Consider the following 27,652-nt stretch of genomic DNA (forward strand, 5'->3'; position numbering starts at 1 on the left):
CATCTTCCCAGGGACACTATAGTTCGGGTCCACTTTTATCATATTAAGGACCAGTTTATGATGATAGTCAGAAGACGTGAGAACCTTCCCCAAGGGCTACAGGATCTATCCTTTTTTGCAGACCTCTCGGCTTTTACCATGCAGCAACGCAGACAGCTGGCAACTATAACCAAGCCACTAAACAACCATCACATTCAGTACAGATGGTTATACCCGTCCAAGTTACTGATCACCAGAGAGGGCAGATCACATGTGGTAACAAGTGTCAAGGATGGTATTAGTCTTCTGAGAGATTGGCAAATTCTAGACCCGCACGATAACGGGAAAGACACGCCACATTCACCTCCATCTACCCGCGCCAGCTCAGACACTGAAACAGGCTGAAGCCTACTAGTGTAAACTTGTCATTGAAACCCCGAGTGGCCCAGGAGAATGCCACTTAGCTATTTGTTTGCTTTACCCCCCAAGTTATAGCAGCACTGTATAAGCACAGATTCCTCAAAAGATCGTTTCTTTTTCCTACCTATCTAGTTCCCTTCCTATTATCTCAGCTACAGGAACATAAGTGCGGGACTATCGGTCCGATTTGCTCAAGCACCTGGGAACCCTTCTTCCAGCATATCAACGAGCATTAGCTTCTCACCGCGCTAAACAGCACCAACATCAGGATAGCCCGATACCTCCCTAATCTACTTTCATCAGCATAAGGTACGTTCCCTACAATCTATCAATATGACATTTAATATTACATCATTCAATGTGAAAGGTCTGAACAGCCCACACAAGCATCAAATGGCCTGGAAAGAAGCATCCAGGCTTAAAAGTGACATAATATGCTTCCAGGAGACACACTATCTCGGATAAACCCCCTTCTTTTAGTAACTGCAAATTCCCTCAAATATTTACAGCAAATGGACCAAAAAAAGAGCGGTGTAGCAATTGCAATAAGAGACTCTATCCCATTTTCACAGATCGCAACCCACCTGGATGATTCCGGCAGATTCATTATACTAGTGTGTGAGATCTTTGCAGTTAAATACACATTGGTTAATGTTTATCTTCCGAAAAAACAACCAACTCCGATTTTTAAAAAAAATATGGAAAAGGGTAGAATCCTTAAAACAAGGGCACATAATTCTTTGCGGGGAATTCAACGCAATCCCAGACAAGGACTTAGACTGCACAAATCCCAGGCGTCTAAAATGTCGAAGAACTTTGGCAAAATTCATCACCACATCGGGCCTCTTTGATGTATGGAGGTGTCAACATTCTTCAGAGAAGGACTTTTCTTTCTTTTCCAATGTACACAGTACATACTCACGAATAGATCTATTCCTAGTAGACACATTTTTATTGCAGAGGATTGTTAAATCAGACATTGATGTTATATCTTGGTCTGACCATGCTCCTGTTTCCATAAGTGTGGGAGGGCGGAAGGCTGAGACAGGAGCGAATAGATGGAGGAATGATGTAACCTGAAAACCTGAAATTAATCAGAAATTCCTTGAAAGAATTCTTTGAATTCAATGCTCCCTCGGTATCCGACCCTTTCACTCTTTGGAACACTCACAAGTTGGTCATACATGGCTTACTTATACAACTACAGTCCCTGACAAAAGTCTTGTCGCCTGTGTGCAAATTGACCTGAAGTGCCGCTAAAATATATTTCTAATCAAGATTTTGTTACAAGAAATGGGTCATTTTAATCCCAACAGCTTTTGTAATAATGTTTCAGTGCAAAACGAAACTGACAAAAAGTATTCTAATATTCACAGCTTAGTAAAGCCCATTGAGTCAATTTTTGCCAAGACATAAGTGTTGTCGCCTTGTTATATGAGCTTCACCTGTGACTAACAATGGATCAATTAGGTCTCAGGTGTGTATAAAAAGAACACCAGTACACTAGACCTTCTCAACTGCAACTAGACCTCTGCAAACAAGATTCACCCGGAGACTAAAGTGTTGATTATCAAGAGACTGAAGACAAGATCCACTGCTGATGTGGCAGACACCTTCAATGTGTCTCAGCGTCAAGTTCAGAGGATAAAAAAAAGATTTGAAGAGACGGGAGAAGTTTTGGACAAGGCCAGGTCAGACCGACCCCGCAAGACAACTGCTCGAGAGGACCGTTTGTTGGCTCGAAAATCCAAGGCCAGCCCATTTTCCACCGCAGCAGAGCTCCACGAGACCTGGTCACCTGAAGTCCCTGTGTCAACCAGAACAGTTTGTCGGATTCTGTCCCGAAATGGCCTCCATGGTCGAATCAGTGCCCATAAGCCAGCACTAAACAAAAGACAATGGAAAAACCGTGTGGCATTTGCCAAGGGCCACAGCCTGCTAAAAGGAAGGACTCTGGAAAAGTGGCAGAAGGTGGATTTTTCAGATGAATCTTCTGTTGAATTACACCACAGTCGCCGCAAATATTGCAGGAGACCTACTGGAACCCGCATGGAGCAGAGATTTACCCAGAAAACAGTGAAGTTTGGTGGAGGCAAAATCATGGTCTGGGGTTACATCCAATATGGGGGTGTGCGAGGGATCTGCAGGGTGGAAGGCAAAATCAATAGTCTAAAATAACAAGAAATCTTAGCTACCTCTTATATTCCCAATCATAAAAAAGGCAAAATTTTGCAGCAGGATGGTGCTCCATCGCATACTTCCATCTCCACATTAAAGTTCCTTAAGGCAAAGAAGATCAAGATGCTCCAGGATTGGCCAGCCCAGTCACCAGACATGAACATCATTGAGCATATGTGGTATAGGATGAAAGATGAAGCATGGAAGACAAAACCAAAGAATATTGATGAACTCTGGGAGGCATGCAAGACTGTTTTCTTTACTATTCCTGATGACTTCATCAATAAATTGTATGAATCCTTACCAAACCGCATGGATGCTGTCCTTCAAGCTCATGGAAGTCATACAAGATATTAAATTTGGATCTCACAGCACCACTACTTAATTTGCTCACATATTTTTGGATTTTCAGTAAAGTTGTTCAATTTCTGTATAGGCGACAAAACTTTTGTCTTGCCAAAATTTGACCTGTCTGTCTTGATTAAATGATAAATCTTTTTTCAGTGAAACCAATTTATTTCAGTGCATTAAACATCATTTGGGAGGGCTTTAGCTTTTCATATGAGCTATTTCTAACACCGATTAATTAAAAGTCAGGTTAATAGCAGGAGTTTCTACAAAATAGAGAAGCGACAAGACTTTTGTCAGGGACTGTAAGTGCCAGGTCCAATAGACAGAGGACGGAGAGGCTCAATGACCTGCTAAATAAAATTAAATATCTAGAATTCGCTAACAAAACTCTACCCAAAAGACAAGAGACCTACTATTCTATGCAAGGCAAGACCTAAAAACGCTTCTGGTTTCCCAGCAGGAGAACCACCTTCGTATTTTGAAAGCAAACAATTACCGATGCAGCAACAAGGCGGGGAAACTGCTGGTGAACCAGTTGAAAGAAAATAAAGCAAAGAATCCCACACATAGTGAACCCTAAATCTAAAAAAATAGTATCAAACCCAAAGGACATAGCAGACGCCTTTAGCGACTACTATGAAGCCTTATATAATCTCAAAGATGACCCAGATACATTTTAACCTTCTGATAACCTGATATCAGAATTCTTGAATGCAATTAATCTTCCAAAAGTCTCCCTATCAGACCTATCCAAACTTAATTCACCCTTTACCACTCTGGAAATTGAAAAAACAATTAGAAATATGCCCCACAACAAATCACCAGGACCTGATCGTTATTCATCTGCATATTATCAATTGTTCCAACTTGAATTGTCTCCTTACCTAAAGCAGGTCTTTGATGCCGCGATGTCTACTGCCTCATTCCCGAAAGAGATGTTGACAGCAACTATTATAACACTGCCAAAACCTGGTAAAGATTTTTCAACTCCACAAAATTTTAGACCCATATCTTTACTGAATGTCGATGTTAAATTGTATGCAAAGATCATAGCTAATAGAATGTTGTCCCTGTTATCAGAACTCATCAACCAAGATCAAGTAGGTTTCATATCCGGTAGGCAAACAAGCAACGCTACGAGAAGAATGATAAATATACTACATCTTACAGAAAAATCACGAAGGCCTTCTCTGCTCCTTACTTTGGACGCAGAGAAGGCCTTCAATAGAGTTCATTGGAGATATTTAACTAGGGTTCTGAAGAAATTTGGATTGATAGGCCCAATCCAACAGGACATTTTAACTCTATATTCTTCCCCATCTGCCTATTTACTGAAGATATGTTCTCAAGAAACTTCCATATAACAAACGGGACAAGACAGGGGTGCCCCTTGTCACCCCTAATTTTTGCATTAGTCATGGAACCACTGGCAGAAACAATTAGGGAAAATACACTAATCCAAGGTATCCCCTCAACAAGATAAACAACACAAAATATCACTCTTTGCTGATGATGTTATCTTGACTTTGTCTGATCCTTATAACTCCTTAACTGCAGCAAACAAGACACTACTACATTTTAGCAAAGTAGCATATTATAAGGCCAATGCATCTAAATCCAGCATTCTAGGAATTGCAATTGATAAATCCACCATGCAAAAAGATTTTCCATACCCGTGGTCCCCAAAATCTATCTCTTACTTAGGAATCCAACTGACATCCCCTATCGCCAATTTATTTAAAACCAACTACCAACCTTTATTGAATGAATTTCAAAAGGACATCTCTAGGTATCAAAAACTCTAATCTTGGAATGGCCACCTAGCAGCATACAAAATGTTACTACTTCCAAAACTAATGTACCTTTTCAGGGCCCTCCCAATCCCTATCCCACTACCCTTCTTCAAATCCATGCAAAAACAAATGACAAATTTCATATGGGCAGGCAAAAGAGCTAGATTCCCTTCTCTAATGCAAGGGAAACACAAAGAGGTGGGTGGTTTAGGGGTACCGATACTGAAAGATTATTACGTAGCAGCAATCCTAGATCAATTAAGAAATTGGTTCGACCAAAAAGAAATTAAACACTGGTGCCAACTAGAACAAGCATGGCTACACCCTAGATCTCTAAAGTCACTTATACTAGCACACAACCTACAACAAATCAATTTTCAAATAGACCATCCCACCACACAAGCATCATTACAGGCCTGGTGACAACTGAAAGTAAAGTCCAGTTCAAACATACACATTAAGGAGGTCCCCATTCCATTAGAAGTACTCCTATGGCTGATTACGAACATTTCCTTGTCACAATGGCAAAACAGGAATATTTCCTTCTTGAGGGACATCACATTGGGAAACAGCTTGATGTCCTTCAAAGATATACAGAATAGGTTCAACTTACACCCTTCAGAGTTTCTGACCTACCTACAGATAGCTTCATGGTATAGAAAATGGAATACATCGAACTCTCTCATTCCGATCCAAGCATGGAAACTCAATTCCTCTAACCCTAGGGCGAAAGGTATTTCTCAGATGTATGTATTAATTAATGCCAAAAGAACCTTTGTTGAATTCAACCCTCTACATAAATGGGAAAAAGAAAAAGGCCAGAAGTTCACGGACAAACAATGGATATTACTGGTTCGAATCCCAACCACGACACTACCTGCTTGGAGTTTGCATGTTCTCCCTGTGCCTGCGTGGGTTTCCTCCGGGTACTCCGGTTTCCTCCCACATTCCAAAGACATGCTGGGAGGTTAATTGGATCCTGTCTAAATTGTCCCTAGTGTGTATGAATGTGAGTTGGGGACCTTAGATTGTAAGCTCCTTGAGGGTAGGGACTGATGTGAATGTACAATGTATATGTAAAGCGCTGCGTAAATTGACGGCGCTATATAAGTACCTGAAATAAATAAAAAATAAAAAAATAAAATATTAGCAATACAATCTAATCGTCGATTCTCGAGATGCTCTAGCTATGAAGAACTGGCGGCAAAACTATTAGCAAGATGGCACTACACTCCATACATTGTAGCCAAATTTTCTACTGATAATTCTAATCTATGCTGAAGAGGCTGCGGCCAAGTGGAAACGCTGATACATATGTTATGGTCATGCTCTCATATCCGCAGCTTTTGTTCAGAAGTGTTCAAATTAATAGCCCAAGTTACAGAGTCTTTACTAAACCCTCGATCGAGAAAGCAATTCTAAGCCTCAACATGTCAGAGTACCCAATATCAGTTAGATCCATAGCGATGCACATAATATTTGCTGCCAGGTCCTTGTTGGTGGGCAAATGAAGGACTGATGAAATACCAAGCGTGAGAGAAATAACCACAAAAATTAATATGGTCTCAGCATACGAAAAAATAATGGCCTTTAGAGATGGTACTGCCGCAAAATATCTATCCAATTGGAAACTTTGGAATTCACTACATCAAAAAAGAAGGGTAATCTGTTACCTGTAGCCCAATTTCTGTTTAGGGTTAATCTTTCCCCTTCTTTACCCCCTTCCCCCACCAATAGTATTATTGGTGATAGGTTTTATTCACCAAATTTATGGTATGCGTATAGAACTCTTACTGAGATATATTAGTATTACAGAGCGATACTGTCACATTTATTTTTGGTTTCTTTTATGTTGTTACCAAAGTATGTCTTGGACAACTGACAAGCGTTGCAGAACTTATGTTATTTTTATATATGTATAATTCCCATTGTACATTTATGATGTCTCAACATGTATTTTGTGTACCCTGTTTTAAATCTAAATAAAAAACATTTGTTAAATTTAAAAAAAAAAAAGCTGTTCTCGTAAAATATAATACAACTCCAATTCCAAAAAATTGGGATGCTGTGTAAAATCTACATAAAACAGAATGCAATGATTTGCAAATCTCATAAAACTCATATTTATTCACAATAGAAAATAGAATACATAACAAATGTTTAAACAGAACAGGCATGATTCTGGATGATGGACATCACTGCATGGGCTCAGGAATAGTTCCAAAAATCACTGTCTGAATACAGTGACATCCAAAAATGCACGGTAAAGCTGTATGATGCAAAGTATAAGCCATATCTGAACATGATCTACAAACACTGCTGTCTTCTCTGGGCCAAAGCTCATTTAAAATGGTCTGTTGCAAAGTGAAAAATTGTTCACCAATACTATACAGAATCTGCTGAAACCAATGGCCTCTACTCAGTGGTATTACTTACCATTAGACCTTTCTGTTGCCTTCAACATGTTTGACCAGCCTCCTCAAAAAATGTTACGCCCTTGGCCTTTAAGACTCTGCCCCTTACTGGTTCTCTGCCTGCATGTGGGCAATCTTATAAAAGATGTACACGCATATTACATCTAAGTAGATTATGGCAGGGCTTAAAGTTGCAATTTTGTATGTTAAAATTCGTTTTTTTTTTATATCCCACACATCTGCTATTTAGAGCATACAGGATAATGCCACCCTTGTCCCTAATTATTGGTATAGTTCAGCTTATCTGTGCAACCATATCTTCCTGATAGAGCATGCCCAAAAAAAGCAGTTACTGGAGCTTCTCCGATGCAATCTTTTACAGCTCACACATTGTGTGAGTGAACTGTTCATATCATATGAACACAAATATCACCTGACAACATCTGACAATTTCTGCCTTTTTAATTGTCAGCTTAAATTTCCCACAATTCTGTACTATCACCACTAATCTCTACTATCATTGCTGCCCATGCAGCCCTATAAGAGCCAAGGATAGACAAGATGGAATCCCAGAGAAATAAATGAAACACAAATGGCTCATTGGTGAAACACAATGCTAAGGATGTTTATTTTAGCTGTGTGATCCTAATTTTCAAATGTCATGTGACCAGGGCTTTTTTTCTCAGAGAATAGGTGCAGGAACTCCCCTTTTTGGGAGTTACCCATTGTCTTTGCCCCTACCTACCTCAGAGCACCAGTCCTTGGTTCCACCCTCTACCCACCTCTCAGCACTGCCCCTTTTAGAGAATACATAACCAAGTAACATTTGGGGTACTAAGTAATTTGTATGGAATGTGTTATTGATAAGAAAAGCAGTAAAATAGACCCCCCCCCCCACACAGCCAACAACAATAGACCAACCAGCAACAATAGATCCCCTGCTGCAACAATGGAACACCTACAACAAAATACCATGCAGCAACAATAGACCCTCTAGCAGCCAGCTATAATAGACTGTTCCCTCAGTAGATCCCTCCCAGCGACAACTGACCCCCCAGAAACATAAAACTCACCCCAGCAACAATAGATCCCCCACCAGCAACAATAGCCCTCCCCAGCAGCAATCAACCCATCTGCAGAAATAGATCCCCTCCAGCAACAATAGGTCCATCAGCAGCCAGCATCAATAGACACTGTAGCACAACCCAGCACTCCTTGCCATTACATACATTCAGTGGTGGAGGTGCCGGAACTGCGTTCCCCCGCGTTCCCGCTGAAAAAAAGCCCTGTATGTGACTCACTTTAGAATTCCTTTTTTTTTTTTTTAATCAAGAATACCTTTCCTGGTATGTCAGCTTTGATAATTCAGTATGATGTAATGATGCTCAATCATTATAATATGAAGCAGCCAGAAGACACAGGAAGCCAGAAGCTAAAATAGGACATAGATGTCACCTGACCGACTTTGTAACAGAGGTGACAAAAATATGCAAATGCAAGGTGTACACATGTACAATATGTGTCTGTACTGTGCAGTTAGCAGCTTGCCTGGAGTTCCCTTTCATTTTCAAAAAAAACTAGTTATAAGGCCTAAACTCCTCTACGTGTCAAATTAATTGGATCAGAGTTCTCCTCCCATCCTATTCCTCTGGGTCTGTCTGTTTAACCTCAAACTGCGTAGGGGGTTCTTCACGGTTAGGGCAATAAGGAAGTGGAACTCTCTCCCACAATTGGTGGTGGATGCAGGGAGTATGGATATGTTTAAAAGACTCTTAGATATGCATCTTAAAGATATACATCTTAAAGGACCCAACATACTTAAAGGACCCAATATAGACATGGATACACATGTACCCGCACAGGTTGAACTGGATGGACTATTGTCTTTTTTTACCCTTACTGACTGTGTAACTGCTCTTCAAAACTGAAGTCATAAATCATTAAAATCAGCTCAGAACTGACAGAAATCACTGGGGCCCTGGTACATACAACTACAGTCCAAAGAAGTCTTAACAAAAGTGGTCTTCATGGAATGGTTGCAAACAAAAATGCCATTCCTTCTAGTTGGAACATGAATCAAGAACTACAGTGCATATAATATGAAGCATACAACTAAAAGCAGAACGATTCTACATTATATAAGTAATGTTTTCTTATTGGCTGATAAAAGCAAACTGCAATCAACTACAAGTTTTATGAAACTCAAATACATGGCTACCCACAGACTTCAGAGGGTGGTCAATGATACCGGCACAACCTGTCCGCCACCAGGGTCTGCCTTTCTAAAGCTGGCATTACATCAGTAAAATCCATCTAAAATGTATTTTCAAAACATTTGTTAGATCTTCTATGGTTAGTGGGGAAAACTCATAGGAATTTTTTTCTTGAACAAACGTCTGTAAATGTGGTTTTCTTTAAGGAAAAATGCACAGAATGTTTATTATTTCTGGTATTCCACTCAAAAAGCTGGTCAAATGGTTGACTCAATGATTGCAAGAAAGAATGGCCTGATAAATGATTTTTCTGTGAATGTTCAAATTAAAATCTGTGTATGGTCAGCTTAAAGAGCCATAGGTGGCCCTGTCAACACAACTGCACCCATGCTGTTTAGCGGCTTGAATGACAAAAATCTAAGATTGTATGGCGAGCCTAATGGAGCTGCGTTCTCCATTAAAGGTGTATGTAAACCCTAACAATTAGCTTCCCCAATTTGCTACCTTTCGGTCTGTTTAATATATATTAGTATGTTTTATGTTATATTTGTTCAATAAATTAAAAAAAAAAAAAAACTTTCTGTGCTTTTTTCCTACAGTATGTACAAGGAGGTGTTGTGTATATGAGGAGGAGGTGAAGGAGACGAGAATAGGTTTGTGTCCCATGTAATGTAGGAAGGGCTGACAACATGTTCTTAGTAATTAAGAGCCAAAAATACACTGGGGCTGGTTTTAAAAGACAGGAAATGGCTGTATTCAAAACAAGGAAATCCCACTTTTGCTTAGAAACCAATAGGCTACTGCTAAGAAAAATGCTTGAAAAGGAGCAAGGACTACCCCAGATTGAGGTTAGTCACAATACAAAACAGGTTGTAAAAGGGAGTGTACAGGAAAATTTTAGCAGGCCAGGGCTTGTGTTCAGAGCACATAGGTTAGCGACCTTTCAAAAGGTTTATGTAGGCAGTTCTCAGTCAAAACAATTGTGCACTGTGTGAATACAGACAGAAATTATGTCCTTCTGCTTTTGAAATATCTCAGCTTTTTGACTTTCCTCATGTGCTGGGTCCTAAGGCCTCATTCATATGGGTGCTTAGGCCTGTATACTGTGAACAGGCATTTTTTTCCGGTGTGTTGCACCATACTTGGGGTCCCCCATTTCTGACATAGGAGATTGAAAATCTCAGGATGGAAGGACCATTCCTTTTGGTCCAAGTGATGACAACTGAGGAAATCTGCCTTCCAATTGTAACTCCAAGGATACAAACAGAAGATATTGCTGGGAAGTGCATATCTGTCCAACAGATGATCAAACTTCCTTCAAGGCTGTCTGACTTCTTCCCAAAAAGCCAGCTTCTGTTGAACCGGCCTTACACACAGGCCAAATATCAGTCAGTTTTTACTAATCCGGCCAATGTCGCCCAACATTCGGCCAGTGTTTACGGGGCTTAACTCACACCGCTATTCATCTCCTGCAATAGACTAAACAATAAAAAAACCATTACGAGTAATTTTCCGGGTAATATACACTCATGTAGACAGATGACCCCCTAATCTAAATCAGAAAACCACTTGTTGATGTATAGATGGTCTGGGACTATATTGATCACATGTTTATCCACCCCGATTCAAACAGAATAAAGAAAAAACAATACATAAAAGGTTCCTCCTCAAAGTCCCAATAAATTATCCTCATATCAACAAGTGGTAAAAGTATACTGGACATCAGCCAGTAAGCTGTAGACAGGGTGATCCAGCAAAGGCCGATGTTGTCCAATGTATGAGCAGTAGAAAAGCTGGTCTCCACTGTATTACCTCCTCCTACCACTTCAAAGTGACACCGACTTACTGAGCAAGATATCAATGTAACAATCTGTAAGTAACCAAAGTGTCCATTTAGCAGAGCATAAACGCTTGTGAAAAAATCCACAATGGAAAAGTTAAAGAGGAACTGCAGTGTGCTCACATAATTTGTAATAAAAACATCTTTGCCATTCTGAAGCTTCCCTCCAACCACTTTACATATTATTTAATATATACTGTGATTCTGTACTTGCCAAATATGCTGCAGAAATCTTCCTCCACTGAGTCTTCTGCAACCATTTTAAATGTGGGCAGCTGAAGCTGCTGCCTGTTGCCTTCCTGGATTTACGCAGACAGAGGCACACCCCCAGCTCTGCAGCTCTCATTGGTCCTCTTATGCCTCACCCCCTCCCTTCCTGGCAAACTCTCGTGAGAGAGAGAGAGAGAGAGAGAGAGCTGTGCATGATGTCATAAGCCTAGGCTTTTTTACCAGACAAGAAACAGGAAGTAGGCTGCATAAGGTATTTACTGGCAGAAAAAAAAATGTTTTACTATCCAAAGTTAAAACTGACTGAACATGACTGAAGTTCTGCTTTAAGCTGACAGTCGAGAGTCTGTGAATGACCACTTGTATAGTATGCAGATGTCTATGATAATTTCAGTGCACAACCTGCACTAGGCATAGGCATGGGCTGACTACTAACAAATTGTCCATAATCAATGTGCTGCACACCTGCTGTACGAAGCTCGTCTCCTCGGTGGCTCAGCGGCACGATTCAGGAAAAGATTATTTAATCTGCATTTGTTAGAGTGGGGGAGGGGTTGGAGGGGGAAAGGGAAGGGAAGGAATCAGTGATCATTATTATACAATTTTGTATTGTAGGGATATTTTCTATATATTTTTTTTTTTTAATAAAGGATCAGGAGGCCCTGAAATTATGTCACTCTTCACAAATTTCTTATTTTCTGTTAATGTTTTTATTGCTGGTTTGTAATTCTGCTTTTGCATTTGTCCCTATTGGTTAATGGCATTCATGTTAACCTGTCACACCAGTGTGTGATGAGTTACACTGATTCGATTGTGGGTGGGGAAGTGCTGCCCTTCCAGGTATGGAGGCCATTATGCACTTCAAGTATGTGAAGCATGTCTTCCAGACAGGAAGGGCTGGGCTTTAGATTTGTCACAGGATGAGCAACAACCGGTACCATCCAAGAAAATGACTGGTGTGCACTCCAGATGGCTCGAGTGTGCATTTCAGCTGACAGTGCCGCATTGCAGTTTTCAGACAAGAAACATATTTTCTATCTCCTTCACTCATGATTTGGAAAACAACCAAAAATTTCTGGTAGGATTGACACAAACACATTTTATATGTACAGTGGGGAAAATAATTATTTGATCACCTGCAGATTTTGTAAGTTTGCCCACTTACAAAGAATTGAAGAGTCTATAATTTGTATATTTTTATTTAGGTGCATTTTAAATGATAGGGACAGAATATCAACCAAAAACCTAGGGAAAAAAAACAGGATACAAATGTTATAAATTGAGTTGCAGTTCTGTGAGTAAAAAGTATTCTATCCCCAAGCAAAACATGACTTCGTACTTGGTGGGGAAACTCTTGTTGGCAAGCCCAGAGGTAAGATGTTTCTTGTAGTTGGTTATCAGGTTTACACACATCTCAGGAGGGATTTTGGTCCACTCTTCTTTACAGATCTTCTCTAAAACCTTAAGGTTTCTTGGCGATCACTTGGCAACTCAAAGTTCCAGCTCTCTCCATAAATTTTCTATAGGATTAAGGTCTGGAGACTGGCTAGATCATTCAATGACCTAATGTGCTTCTTCTTGAGCCACTCATTTACTGCCTTGGCGGTCTGGTCATTGCTGGAAGACCCATCCACGACCTATCAAGTGTTCTGGCTGAGGAAAGAATGTTCTCATCCAAGATTTTACAATACATGGCCCTGCCCATTTGCCCCTCACTGCGGCAAAATCTGCCTGCACCTTCAGCAGACAAATAGCGCCAAAGCATGTTGTTTACACCTTCGTGCTTGACTGCAGAGATGGTGTTCTTATTTTTTTTTTTTTTACTCCAAACACGGCAAGTCAAGTTAATGCCAAAGAACTCAATGTTGGTCCCATCTTAACATAGCACTTTCTCCCGATCCTTCTCTGAATCACTTAGCTGTTCATTGGCAAACATCAGACAGGTCTGTACATGTGCCTTCTTGAGGAGGGGGACCTTGAGGGTGCTGTAGGATTTCAATCCATGCCAGCGTATTGTGTTACCAAAGGTTTGTTTGATGACTGTGGTCTCAGCTGCTTTAAGATCATTCACAAGCTCCTCCTTAGTAGTTTTTGGCTGATCCCTCACTTTTTTCATGATCATCCTTACCCTATGAGGCAAAATCTTTCATGGAGCTCCAGATCAAGGGCAATTGATGGTTATTTTGTATTTCTTCCATTTGTGAATAATCACACCAACAATTTTCTTCTTCTCACCAAGCATCTTGCCGATTGTCTTGTAGCCCATTCCAGCCTTGTGTAGGTCTACAATCTTGTCCCTGACGTTCTTTGACAGCCCTTTGGTCTTGCCCATGATGCTGAGGATTGAATGGAAGAAAGATTCCTTGGCAGGTGTTTTTTATACACATAAGTTGTTGTTAGGAGCACCTTCTTAAATTGACAGGGCTAATCTGTGTACCATATGAGCACATATGGCAGTGGCGGCTGATGAAGTTTTAGGATGGGGGGGGCATCAGACCCCTTATAGAACCCACCCACTTCGTCCCCTGTATTCCACTTGCTTCCACCCATAGTGTCAGGAGTATACAGCCCCAGAATCACAGGACAGAGTATACAGCTCAGCATGACACAGATCAGGGTACATGCTGGCTGCGTGTTTCCTCTTCCTAAGTGCCAGTCATCCAATAGGATCGCCTGGCGCTTTGGCCAATTGGGAAACAGGTTTTACAACCTGTCTCCTGATTGGCGGGGAGGAACTTTAGTGTGAAAATATCGAAAATTAATTTACTATTGTCATTCATTCGCTATTGTGGGTGGGATTAGGGCGCACTCTCTGCGGCCCGAGCCCACCCTTTTTTTGAAGCCCATTAGAGCCTCTGGCTCTAATCAGGTGCTTAAAAAAAACACTAATGGATAGGGGGGTAGCACCCGTGCGCCCTCAATGCACGGGCCGCCACTGTTGCGGAAATTTTTATTAAGATGTATTTAATTTGCATTGTCACAGTGTCTCCCAGTGTTAGTTCTACTGCAGCCCACTCTAAAGAGTGGACTGGGGCAGACTGACGCCAGCTGAGACCCGTTTTGGTAGTGAAAAGCTTCCTGTAGGTTGCGGAGAAGTGTTTGCAGAGTGGGGTAATGTTCGCCAGCGAAGGGCCCCTTGTCTGGAAGGATGTGTTCACAATCCCATCATGCCCCGGGACTGTGACGTCATAAGGGGTGGGGTCACCAGGTGACATCCCCCGTGACAACGCCCCATGCCTATATAAGTCGTTGTGCACCTTGCACACGGCATTACAGCGGGAGATAGTGTCGTGTCAACATCGGAAGAAGAGAAGAGGGAACAAGACGACGGAGAAGACCGGGCCAACGCTAGCAAAAGAGCGGCAAAAGAGCAGAAGATAGAGGAGCCCGGCAGAAGAACCGGAGAGCGGGAGAAGAGGCCGGACACGGGAGAAGAACCGGACACCGGGGGAAGAACCGGACACCGGGGGAAGAACCGGACACCGGGGGAAGAACCGGACACCGGGGGAAGAACCGGACACCGGGGGAAGAACCGGACACCAGGGGAAGAACCGGAGAGAGTGGAGAAGTCGGAAGAAGAGCCCCGGAGCTGCCTAATAAATTACTTTAACAATCTGTTTTTTGGGGGGGGGGGTTTTACACTTTTTTCCCCCAGATGAATGGGTAATGGTACGATGTACCCCATAGTCATTCACATAGGGTGGAGGGGCTGGGATCTGGGGGCCCCCTTATTAAAGTTTTTTCAGCCCGCAGACTCCGACAACCAATGACCAGGGTTGTCGGAAAGAGGCCCTTGTCCTCATCAACATGGGGACAAGGTGCTTTGGGGTGGGGGGGGCGCAGGGCGCCCCCCTTCCCCAAAGCACCCACCCCCCATGTTGAGGGCACGCGGTCTGGTACGGTTCAGGAGGGGGGGGGGGGCGCTCGCTCGTCCCCACCCCCGTTTCCTCACCGGCTGGGCTGCGTGCTCAGATAAGGGTCTGGTATGGATTTTGGGGGGACCCCTTGCCGTTTGTTTTGGTGTAGGGGGTTCCCCTTAAAATCCATACCAGACCTAAGGGCCTGATATGCTCTTGGAGGGGAACCCATGGTGGTTTTTTATTTAAAATTTGGCGTGGAGTTCCCCCTCATGATTTATACCAAACACCTGTCAGCAATGCTTGTCGCTCATCGGGAAAGGAAAAAACACATTTTTCCTTTCCCGATGAGCGAGCCAGCTCGGCACTGGCTCCCACGACGGGGATCGCAGGTGTCAAATCTCGCCGATAACAGTGGCGAGATTGACACAATATCGCAGTCACCTACTGTATAAACTAATAAATACCTTTTCTTATCAGCAGTATATAGCAGCCTTGTGAGTTCTATCAGTTCCTAGTAAAGCTTGTAGGAGGAGTTTTCATTCTCCCCTGATCATATGTCTGGACAGTGCTGATTGGCCTTGTGCTGATCACATGCACCCTCCCACGAAAAAAAAAAAAAAAAAAACTCTCTAGCAATACACAGCAAACTAAGCATGTGCAGCCCATCCCCTGGCTCTGTAAATATCAGCTTATTTTTTGGCAGTGGAAGAAGAGGAGGGCTAAGAGAGACAGGATCAAACAGCCTTTATACACAATGCCAAGGAATAACCCCTTAGGTTCCACGGTGAGTATAACAAGCATGCTTTACTACATATACAGACTGATTTTACTGTTATGGGTTTAGTAACACAAAGCTTTAGAAACACTTAAAAACCCGCCATAAACCCCCCCTAGATGTTCCACTACTATCATAATGAAGCATAGGAAAAATGGTGGTATGGGCCTACCAAATGTTACTTCCTATTACAAAGCATGTGTCCTGGACCAACTTAACCACTTCCCGCCAGGAGGACATTCATGGACTTCTCCTAACTTTAGTGGTTATACTGGAATGATGCCTACACCTACAGGCATCATTCTGGTACGCATTTCTTCAGCCGGTGATTGTCTTTCATGCACAAGTAATCTGAGTGGTTAAATAGCCACTCGATCACTTCTGCTGGTGGCGGAAGAGGGTCACAACCCCCCCACCTCTCCCGGGCTCTACCGTGCGATTGCGGTGCCGGCCAGCAGCAACGGCTGCCCTGAACAGAGCGAGAGGAACTGACATCGTTCCCCTCTCTCTGAAACCCCGGAAACCAGGAGCGACGAGTTATGTTGTCACTTCCGGTTCCCCCTTTTTGTTTACCTGGCCATAATGTTTGGGGGTTCTAAGTCATCTGCTAGCAAAAAAAAAGTAGAATTTTTCATGTAGGAGCGAAGTATCAAAATTGGCCCGGATGGTATAAATAAAAAAGGGCCCACCTTTAAGGAAAAAAAATAATTCAAGTGTGCGAAGAATGTTTCCTGTAGGATTTTTTTTTTTTTTTTTGCAATGATGAAATAACAGCTCTCCCACTTGGCATGCATAATATATTTACCTCTAATTACATAATGGTCTAGAGCATGTTCCATTCTCTGTAAAGCTTCAGCCCGAGTGCTGCCATGGGTAACCAACTAATACAAAACAAAAAAAAAAAAAAAAAAGATACATGAATTGAATGTGTTGCCAAGAGTAATCCATGTATCACCAGAAGTCATTGTTATACATTACTAACTTACTATCTACATATAGTAATGTGTTAACAGGTGGTAATGATCAGACATGTTAGAATAATGCAGGTAAAAATATTTAGATGACGACACATTGCACATATGATTATGCTCATTTGTACAGCAAATTGGACTTCATCCTTCAAAACATTTTGCAAGATCTACAATATTTAAAGCTTAAAGGGGTATTAAACCACAAACCAAAAATGTTATACATTGCAACTTTGCATACCCTTAGATGTGATGACTGAATTAGTTTTCTTTTTTTAGGCTTTTATTCCATCTGTTTTTACTTGGTGATCTGACCATAACACACCTCATCTATTAGAGTGTACTCATTTTAGGTGAATGAGTACAGGGGTACCTATGGACAGCAGTAGGGTTGTCCCGATACCGATACTAGTATCGGTATCGGCACCGATACCGAGCATTTGCCCAAGTACTTGTACTCGGGCAAATGCTCCCGATGCTTCCGCCGATACCTGGAGGACAGCTGTGATCGGCGCGTGGGGGAGTTACAGGATTCTCCCCCAGCGGCTTTCACCAGCTTTAGTGACATACAGCGGTGATCGCTCACAGCTGACTGTCACTGCATCCTCCTCCGTGCTCCCTCTGTTCCTCTGTGCCTCTCCGCTGTCCCCTGCATTCCTCTATCCTTATCTGTCCCCTCCGTACTCCCCCTCCGTTCCTCTCTCCTTATCTCTCCCCCTCCGTTCCTCTCTCCTTATCTGTCCCCTGCATTCCTCTCTCATCTGTTCCCTCCGTTCTCCCCCTCAGTTCCTCCGTCCTCCCCCTCCTTCCTTTGTGTATGGATAGAGTCAGCTGACTCTGTCCATTCACATAACTGAAACATTGTAATCTTCTGTGATTACGATGTGTCAGTTTATGAATGGAGAGGAGCCGCTGTCTTCTCTCCATTCATTCTCAGTGCAGCTGACGCTGCAGAGAAAGGGACTGGGGAATCTCTATCCTCTGTCTCTTTCTCTGTCTCAAGGGGGAGATATCAGAGGTCTGTTAAGACCCCTGATATCTCACCAAAGCCCCCCAACAGGGCTGATTTAAAAAAAAAAAAAAAAAAAACAATAAATAATAAAAAAATATTATTGTAAAAAATAAAAATTGTAAAAGAAAACAAAAAAAAAAACCACACACACATACAACGTTCACCCCCCCCCCCCCCCAAAAAAAAATAGCAAAAAAAAAACTGTCACGTGACATTAAAAAAAAAGTATCGGTAATCGGCATCGGCGAGTACTTGAAAAAAAGTATCGGTACTTGTACTCGGTCCTAAAAAAGTGGTATTGGGACAACCCTAGACAGCAGCATTGTCAGTCTAGAGAGGGGAGTGTTAGTGTATCTAAATCTGCTAGTCCATCTAACGAATCTGAAGCTGAACTCCAGCTCACACTTTATATGCAGTTACAGATAACAGCTGTTTTTTCCTTTTGGGATATAAGTTTGTTAAAAATAAATAAAAGCTGACTATTGTAAGCACCCCTGTCAGTGGTAAATGGTTTGACTCATCCCTGTAAATGCTATACCTGCAAAAGAGCTTGTTCCTATGACTGTATCACAAGGTGAAAAAAAGGAAAGAAAGCCTATTAAAGAAAACTAATGCAGCCACATCAAAATGTTGCCTCAAGGTACAGTATCTCACAAATATGAGTACACCCCTCACATTTTTGTAAATATTTTATTATATTTTTTCATGTGACAATACTGAAGAAATGACAGTTTGCTTGTATAACAGTGTAAATTTGCTGTCCTCTCAAAATAACACAAGGCCATTAATGTCTAAACCACTGGCAACAAAAGTGAGTACACCCCCTAAGTGAAAATGTCCAAATTGGGCCCAAAGCGTCAATAATTTTGTGTGGCCACCTTTATTTTCCAGCACTGCCTTAACCCTTTTGGGCATGGAGTTCACCAGAGCTTCACAGGTTGCTACTGGAGTCCTCTTCCACTCCTCCATGATGACATCATGGAGCTAGTGGATGTTGGAGACCTTGCCCTCCTCCACATTCCGTTTGAGGATGCCCTGTAGATGCTCAATAGGGTTTAGGTCTGGAGACATGCAAGGCAGTGGTCATCCTGGAGTTATGTTTGGGGTTGTTATGTTGTAATACTGCCCTGCGGCCCAGTCCCAGAAGGGAGGGGATCATGCTCTGCTTCAGTATGTCACAGTACATGTTGGCATTCATGGTTCCCTTAATGAACTGTTGCTCCCCAGTGCCGGCAGCACTCATGCAGCCCCAGACCATGACACTTCCACCACAATGCTTGACTGTAGGCAAGGCACACTTGTCTTTGTAATTCTCACCTGGTTGCCGCCACACACGCTTCTGAACCAAAACAGTTTATCTTGGTCTTATCAGACCATAGGACCTGGTTCCAGTAATCCATGTTTTTAGTCTGCTTGTCTTCAGCAAACTGTTTGCGGGCTTTCTTGTGCATCATCTTTAGAAGAGTCTTCCTTCTGGGACGACAGCCATGCAGACCAATTTGATGCAGTGTGCGGCATATGGTCTAAGCACTGACAGGCTGACCCCCCTCATACATCTATTTCCCAAAGACAACCTCTGGATATGACTGAGCATGTGCACTCAACTTCTTTGGTCAACCATGGCGAGGTCTGTTCTGAGTGGAACCTGTCCTGTTAAATCGCTGTATGGTCTTGGCCTCCATGCTGCAGCTCAGTTTCAGGGTCTTGGCAATCTTCTTATAGCCTAGGCCATCATTATGTAGAACAACAATTCTTTTTTTCAGATCCTCAGAGAGTTCTTTGCCATGAGGGGCCACGTTGAACTTCCAATGACCAGTAAGAGAGTGAGAGCGATAACACCAAATTTAACACACCTGCTCCCCATTCACACCTGAGACCTTGTAATACTAGCGAGTCATATGACACCGGGAAGGAAAAATGGTTAAGTGGGCCCAATTTGGACATTTTCACTTAGGGGTGTACTCACTTTTGTTGCCAGTGGTTTAAACATTAATGGCTGTATGTTGAGTTATTTACAGGGGACAGCAAATTTACACTATTATACAAGCTGTACACTCACTATTTTACATTGTAGCAAAATGTAATTTCTTCAGTATTGTCACATGAAAATATATAATAAAATATTTACAAAAATGTGAGGTATGTACTCACTTTTGCGAGATACTGTATATGCAGCTGTGATACTTTTCCATATTTTGAATGGATTATTACTCTTCATTAATTGATTCTGAAGATAAAGTCTATGTTTTATGCAAGGAAATGGAATTAAAAATTGCGAGCTCTGTTCACCTACTGCTTTTTTTGCATCAAAAAGCATACATAAACAGCCTTCTATAGCTCATCCTACTTTGTAGCAATTTTTCTTCTCTTCAAGGTGACTGACCATTATTAGGAATGGAATGCAATGTGCTAGCGGTTCAATTTTGACTTGTGTAGCTGGATTAAAACTCACTTTTGAAATCATAGGATCATAGTAAATGCTGATGTCGCTTCCTTCTTGAATACCACTGTCAACTCGCACCTTAGGCAAAATAAAGGAACAAAAATGTTACTGAAAATTGAAATGCAGCAACCAAACATTAAATAAGTGCATTTCACACAGGACTCACACTGTGACAAGAGGACACTGGGATAGTGTGACGTTCTTTAGCAGATAAAGTAAGCAGTAGTATTTCAAAAAGAACATAAAAAATATATATTGGTAGGCAAAGTTTTGTACTGCATATAACTCTCCCTCAACATTCTCCACAAAAGTCTGGAAAATAGTGAAACTATTGATGCCACATTTTAAATCTTAAAATCATGGCAAAACATTCTAAAATAAAAAAAATAGGCACTAGCTTCTTTAATCACTTCACGCAAAACGACGTACCCGTATGTCAGTACGTTGACGATAAATACTGGGGTTATGGCAGCAGCTAGCTGCCATAACCTCGGTATTTTCGGGAACGCCGTGCGTTTCTCTTTAACCACTTCAATACAGGGCACTTCTACACCTTCCTACCCAGACCAATTTTCAGCTTTCAACACTGTTGCACTTTGAATGACAATTGCGCGGTCATGCTACACTGTACCCAAACTAAATTTTTATCATTTTTTTCCCACAAATAGAGCTTTCTTTTGGTGGTATTTGATAACCTCTGGGATTTTTATTTTCTGCAAAAAAAAAAGACCGAAAAGTTTGAAAAAAAAAAAAAAGTTTTTATTTTGTTTCATTTACAAAACTTACTGTAAGTAAGTTTTCTCCTTCACTGATGGGCACTGATGGGCACCGATGAGGTGGCATTGAAGGGCACTAATATGCAGCACTGATAGGTGGCATGGATGGGCACCAATAGGTGGCACTGATGTACTGTAATGTATGTCACTGATGGATGCCAATCAGTACCAAACAATAATGCCTGCCAATCAGTGATGACCATTGTGGGCACTGATTGGCATACATTGTTGGCACTGATTGGCATCCCTGGTGGTGACATCCCTGGTGGTCCAGTGTGGGCATCCTCGGGGACAGACCCCCCCTGTCAGAGGAGCAGCCGATCGGCTCTCCTCTACTCACGTCTGACAGAAGCGAGGAGTGAGGAAAAGCCGATCACTGGATGTTTCTGTTTATACTGTGATCAGCCGTGATTGGACACGGCTGATCGCGTGGTAAAGAGTCTCTGTCAGAGACGCTTTACCTAGATTAGTGTTGCGGGGTGTCAGACTGACACCCCACAACAACGATCGCCGCAATATCCTGAAGACTTCATATGACATCTGGTCAGGGTATTGAAACCACTGGTCATTTTGCTATATGGTGGGCGGCAAGTGGTTAAAAGTGGTCTCTGCGGCGGATCTGTCACGAGAGCACTTTTATCGGCGGCGGGAGGTGAGACACCCCCTCCCGCTGCGCTCCAATAATTTCCGCCTCTTACTGGGCCCACTGGTAGCTGCGGAGACGATCGCGTCCTGCTCAGCTCCATGGCACAGGAGGGCGGAAGCGACGTCAAACATCACTTCCGCCCATAGCACTTAAAGAATTTTTTTTTTTTTATTGCATTTTAGTGTAAAGCCAAGTAAATCCAAGATGCAGTTTTTAAATTATTATTTCATTTATTAAGGGAAAAAAGATGTTCAAACCTGCCTGGCTCTATGTGAAAAAGTAAATGCCCCCTCCCATGCTGAATCATGAATGAACTGTGATTAACCACAATTTTTTGGAAAGCGGAGTTAGATTTCACTTGCCACACCCAGGCCTGATTACTGACAAACCTGTTGAATCAAGAAATCACATAAATAGAAGCTGTCTGACAAAGTGAAGCACGCTTAAAGATCACAAAAAGCCACACATGTCACAATCTAAGAAAATTCAAGAACAGATTAGAAACATGTATCAGCCTAGGAAGGGTTTCAAAGCCATTTCTAAGGCTTTGGAACTCCAGTGAACCACGGGGAGAGCCATTAGCCACAAATGAAGATAACTTGGAACAGTGGTGAACTTTCCCGGGAGTGGCCGGCCTACAAAAATTACTCCAAGAGCATGACAACAACTCATCCAGGTGGTCATAAAAGAACCCAGAACCACATCTAAAAGAACTGCAGGCCTCACTTGCCTCAAGTAAGATCAACAATAAGAAAGACTGGGCAAAAATGGCATCCATTTGAGAGTTCCAAGGCCAAAGCCACTGCTGACCAAAAAGAACACAAAGGCTCATCTCACATTTACCAAAAAAAACCATCTTTATTATCCAAGACTTTTAGGCAAATATTCTGTGGACCGATGAGACAAAAATTTAACTTTTTGGAAGGTTTGTGTCCCATTACATCTGGCATAAAACTAATATACAGCATTTTATAACAAGAACATCATACCAACAGTCAGACATGGTGGTGGTAGCGTGATGGTCTGGGGCTGCTTTGCAGCTTCAGGACCTGAAAGACTTACCATAATTGACGGAAACATGAATTCTGAGCTCTACCAGAAAATCCTAAAGGAGAATGTCCGGCCATCAATTTTGTGACTTCAAGCTCAAGTGCACTTGGTTATGCAGCAGGACAATGATCCGAAACACAACAGCAAGTCCACCTCCAAATGGTTCAAACAAAGCAAAATTTAGGTTTTGGAGTGGCCTAGTCAAAGCCCGTACTTAAATTCAATTGAGATGCTGTATCGTGACCTTACACAGGCTGTTCGAGCAGGAAAACCCTCCAATGTGGCTGAATTAAAACAATTCTGCAAAGAATAGTGGGCCAAAATTGCTCCACAACAATCTAAAAGACTCATTGCCAGTTATCGCAAACGCTTGATTGCAGTTGTTGCCAAGGGTGGCACAACCAGTTATTAGGTTTAGGGGCAATTACTTTTTCACATAAAGCCAGGCAGGGTTGGACAGCTTTTTTGCCTTAATATATGAAACCATTTAAAAACTGTATTTTTTATTAAATATGCAAAAAAAATGAAAAATCAGAAAGGGGGCAAATATTTTTTAACACAACTGTATAACATGTGTAGGGCAATTGCCATTTTTGTACATTGGAGCCCCAACACATACATTTTTGTATGTGATGGTGGCTTTAATTTTTTTATTATTCTGTCTTTTTACATTTTTAAAAACCTTTATTTATTATACATAAAACTTTTTTTTTTTGCTATCACATAGGGGACCAATAGCCTCTCTATGTGATAACCAGAGACCTTCAAATGCCACATTGCCAAGGCGCCATACTAAAATGCCATATTTTGGGGAAAATTACACATTTTGTGCCATATTTTGCCTTATTTGGGCCAAGAAAAAATAAAATATTCTAATATTCTTCAAATGGGACAGCAATATTTGTCAGCAACATCTTCATATAGAAATATGAAGATGTAATACCAACTTACACAGTCTATTTCATGTGCTTGTCTGTGAAAGAGACACACAGACTGTCATTGGCAGATTTCCCTATTGTTTGTGCATTGGGAGGGAATGTGGATTGTGCCTGTCTCATTGTTAAATGTTAACAACCTCACATTGTTCTGTCTGCCTTAAGATAAACTTATTATGGGATGTATATGTGTAGGTAGATTGGCTGCTAAGGGGGAGGGGGATTGTCCCAGTGTATAGCTTTGTGTACACTGTATGTAAAAATCCATTAGCAGGGGGGAGGACCATAGGGAAACGCGTATATACAATATATCAGCTCCCTTATCCACGTCCTTCATACCAAGCGGAAGTGTATTACTGAAGTCATCGCTTGTGTTTTACATTTTCGTGTTTTCCTAATTCAATATTCCTAAAGTTGCTAGTTCAAACGTAACCCTTTTCAAGAAGTGGATTAATGGTGACAGCAATTCCGCAGTGGAAGGTGGGAAGATATTCTGCAAGTTGTGCTCGAAATCGGTAAGTTTTTATTCAGTTTTCTTTGAGAACTTTTCTTGTACCTATATCATTCTCATTTCTCTCACTTTTTCAATTTTTCGAGAGAATGTCATCTTTTTCTATTACTTCCACAAGCACTGTATATTTTGAAGTTATGGCCACTAATGTTAGTTTTATGGTACCCTGGTACCCGAGAGCCTTGTACCCCATGTAGCCTTGAAATGCTCCTCAAGTGTCAAAATTTTCTATAGTTGAAAACTGTTTTCTGTCCTCACCTTAGTCCCCGTTCCGAAATGGATCTATTCTGGCCTGTGTAGGAAAAGTACTTTTACTGGAGAATTTTACCGGTACTGAATACAAAACTTTTTCTTGTATTTAATTTACAGTAGGAGTTTAAAAAGAAGTGGCAATTCGATGTGCACAAAGCTCCGAGTACTGATCGGAAGCAGCAGCAGCTCCTTAGAGATGTGGTGTCATGGGAAATTCAGCCCGAGGTCCAGGAATTTTCCAGAGACGTCACCATGGCTTTCCTTAAGGAAGGCATTCCGTTACACAAACTGGAGAAAAAGGTCCCCTGCGCGACATTTTTGACAAGTACTGTAGCGTTCAATTGCCAAGCGTGAGCACCCTAAGACGAATGGTACCTCAATTGCGTGAAAAGGTAAGCAACGTTCAATAATAGTTTATGTTCAAATCACGCTTAGGTACCTTTGGTTGAGCAACAATACCTTCTGCAAAAATTAAGATCAATGAGTAAAAATTTACAAACATGTTTACGTGTAGGTATGAAAAAAAAACCACAAATGTTCATGTTTTAAATGGTGCCGACTGTATAGGTGTATACATTTTTCTTTCTTAGAACTTGGAGGAAATTTGCAAGGATATTGGTGACTCAAGGATCTGGCTCATCGTAGACGAAGCAACGGACTCACTCGGACGATACATCGCCAACGTCGTTGTGGGAAAAATTGGATCTTGACAATGCCCAAAAAGGTCATCTTATCCACGTGGCTCAGTTGGAAAAAAAACAATGCTTCAACCATCGTCCAAACTGTCCAGGAAGCCCTGAGTAAGTGCCTTTTTTTTCCTACACTACTACTACTAAACCAGCACCCTTCAGACTATAATTTTAGCTTTTGTCTGTCACAGTGCCAGTTTTAGTGCTTATATACAGCATGCTAATATTTAATTAATTTATTTGTTTCAGGACTGCTGTGGCAAGGAGCCCCCAACACGTCATGACGCTTGCTACTACTTGTCACGGATAGTGTAGCATACATGCTGAGCGCGGGGAGGACCCTTAAGGCTATCTACCCAAAAATTATCCGCGAGACGTGTCCGGCGCATGGACTACATCGTGTTGCGGAGGCATTACGGGAAGAGCACCCCGAAGTCAATAAACTTTTTTCAGCGGGGAAAAAAAATTTCCTGAAGGCACCAAAAGAGGGTTGAGGTATTCAGGAAACATTTGCCTGGCATGCCACTACTTCCCAAGCCTGTTGTCACTAGGTGGGGCACCTGGTTGTCTGCAGTATCGTGGTATGTGAAGCATTTTGCAGCTTTCAAAACCGTGGTGAAGGAGCTAGAAGATGATTCTGGTGCGGTGAAAAAGGCAAAAGACCTCATAGACAACCCGCAGCTTCTCTTTTTGGAGGCCAATTCCAGAAGTCATCGAGCTTCAGTCTCAAAAGATTCTCCTGACGACCTCTGTGGAGAAGATGGAGGAAATTGCCAACACAGATTACCCAGGAGCCATTGGAAAGAGGATTATGGCCAAAGTACAGGCCGTCCTGATCAGGAATAGTGGCTGGGAGGAAGTCAGGAGCGTGGCTGCGAACCTCGAAGGAAAGGAATCCCCGCTGAAAGAATATTGGGACGCTGCAGACGTGCTGGCAATGAAATACGCGCCTGGAACATCAGCTGATGTAGAGAGGACTTTTTCAAAATTAAAGTACATCCTCAGCGACCGTCGCCTCAATATTTCTATGGAGAGCATAGTCGCTCACGTAAAATTATACTATGATTAAAAGTAAAATTGTTGTAAATAATTTGTAAATAGTAATAAAGTAGTTAATATGATTCAATTTGCACAATTTAATATCCCTTTTATGATGGGAAGGGGGGTGGAAAGTTGAAAAATAAATGCCACATTTGGCCAAAATAAGTGCCATATTGACACATTTTTTTAGTGCCACATTTTGTAAAAATAAATGCCACATTTTGAAGGTCTCTGGTGATAACATATACCGTATTTTTCGCACCATAAGACGCACTTTTACCACCCCAAAAAATGGGGGGGGGGGGATGTCTCTGCGTCTTATGGAGGGAATACTGACCAGGACCCCCCCCCCACATAACGGCAGACAAGACAGAAGGGGAGACATCCCAGGTCTCCCACGACTGCCAGGCAATCTCCAGCCTGGGCGTGTCACTCAGCCACAGATCAAAGACAGAGCAGCCGAATGGAGTACGGCCACGGCCGCCACTCGGGCTGCTCCATCTTCTGTCTAAGTGACAGGCGGATCGGATGCGATACTCCTAGCATGGAAATGCCAGTCTGTGTGAGGTGGTCAGGCTGCATTTCATTGGACAGGTCGGGCTGCATTTCATGGCACAGGTCAGGCTGCATTTCATGGCGCTGGCAAGGATGCATTTTAGGGCGCTGGCAAGGATGCATTTTAGGGCGCTGGCAAGGATGCATTTTATGACGCTGGCAAGGATGCATTTCATGGGACTGGCAAGGCTGCATTTAATTGGCACTGGTCAGGCTGTATTTCATGGGCACTGGTAAATATTTTAGTACACCATTTGGTTCAGAATATTTTTTTTCTTGTTTTTCTCCTCTAAAACCTAGGTGGGTCTTATGGTCAGGTACGCCTTATGGAGCGAAAAATACGGTACATGGCACTTTTTTTATGGAGAACCCATGAACCCATATGTGTCCCCTGTACTCCACTGCAGCTAACGGAACACAGATCATGTTCCATCACCTGCTTCCCCGGGCAGCGATCCCGATGAATGACAGCACCAGACCAGGGAGTGACATTATATACATTTCTTCGTGGTCTATTCACAGGAGGGAAGTATCTATGAATGGGTACTTGTAGAGCTCCCACCACCTCTCCCAGCGACACCTGCTATGACTGAATTGGACCTGCAGGTGGGACATGTTGCGGTGATTGGGCAGCTTCATAGCTGCTTATATCACTTTCACATGAAACACAACAGTTGTCTTTACAAATATACACACTACCAGCCAGTATAGCAGCCGGGAGTG

General features: G+C 42.1%; 1 protein-coding gene across 1 annotated transcript in view; it reads right to left on the minus strand.

Annotated features, from left to right (window-relative positions):
* Positions 1-27,652, minus strand: part of PCCA (propionyl-CoA carboxylase subunit alpha) — a 1,163,293-nt gene that overhangs the window by 592,028 nt on the left and 543,613 nt on the right. The window contains exons 15-16 of the mRNA XM_073614439.1: positions 20,484-20,552; positions 16,857-16,932 (exon numbers count right to left, since the gene is read on the minus strand). Of these exons, the coding sequence (XP_073470540.1) occupies positions 16,857-16,932; positions 20,484-20,552 (145 nt within the window). The remainder of the gene's footprint in view (positions 1-16,856; positions 16,933-20,483; positions 20,553-27,652) is intronic.

The sequence above is a fragment of the Aquarana catesbeiana genome, linkage group LG02 (assembly GCF_042186555.1).
Source record: "Aquarana catesbeiana isolate 2022-GZ linkage group LG02, ASM4218655v1, whole genome shotgun sequence".
NCBI lineage: Eukaryota > Metazoa > Chordata > Amphibia > Anura > Ranidae > Aquarana > Aquarana catesbeiana.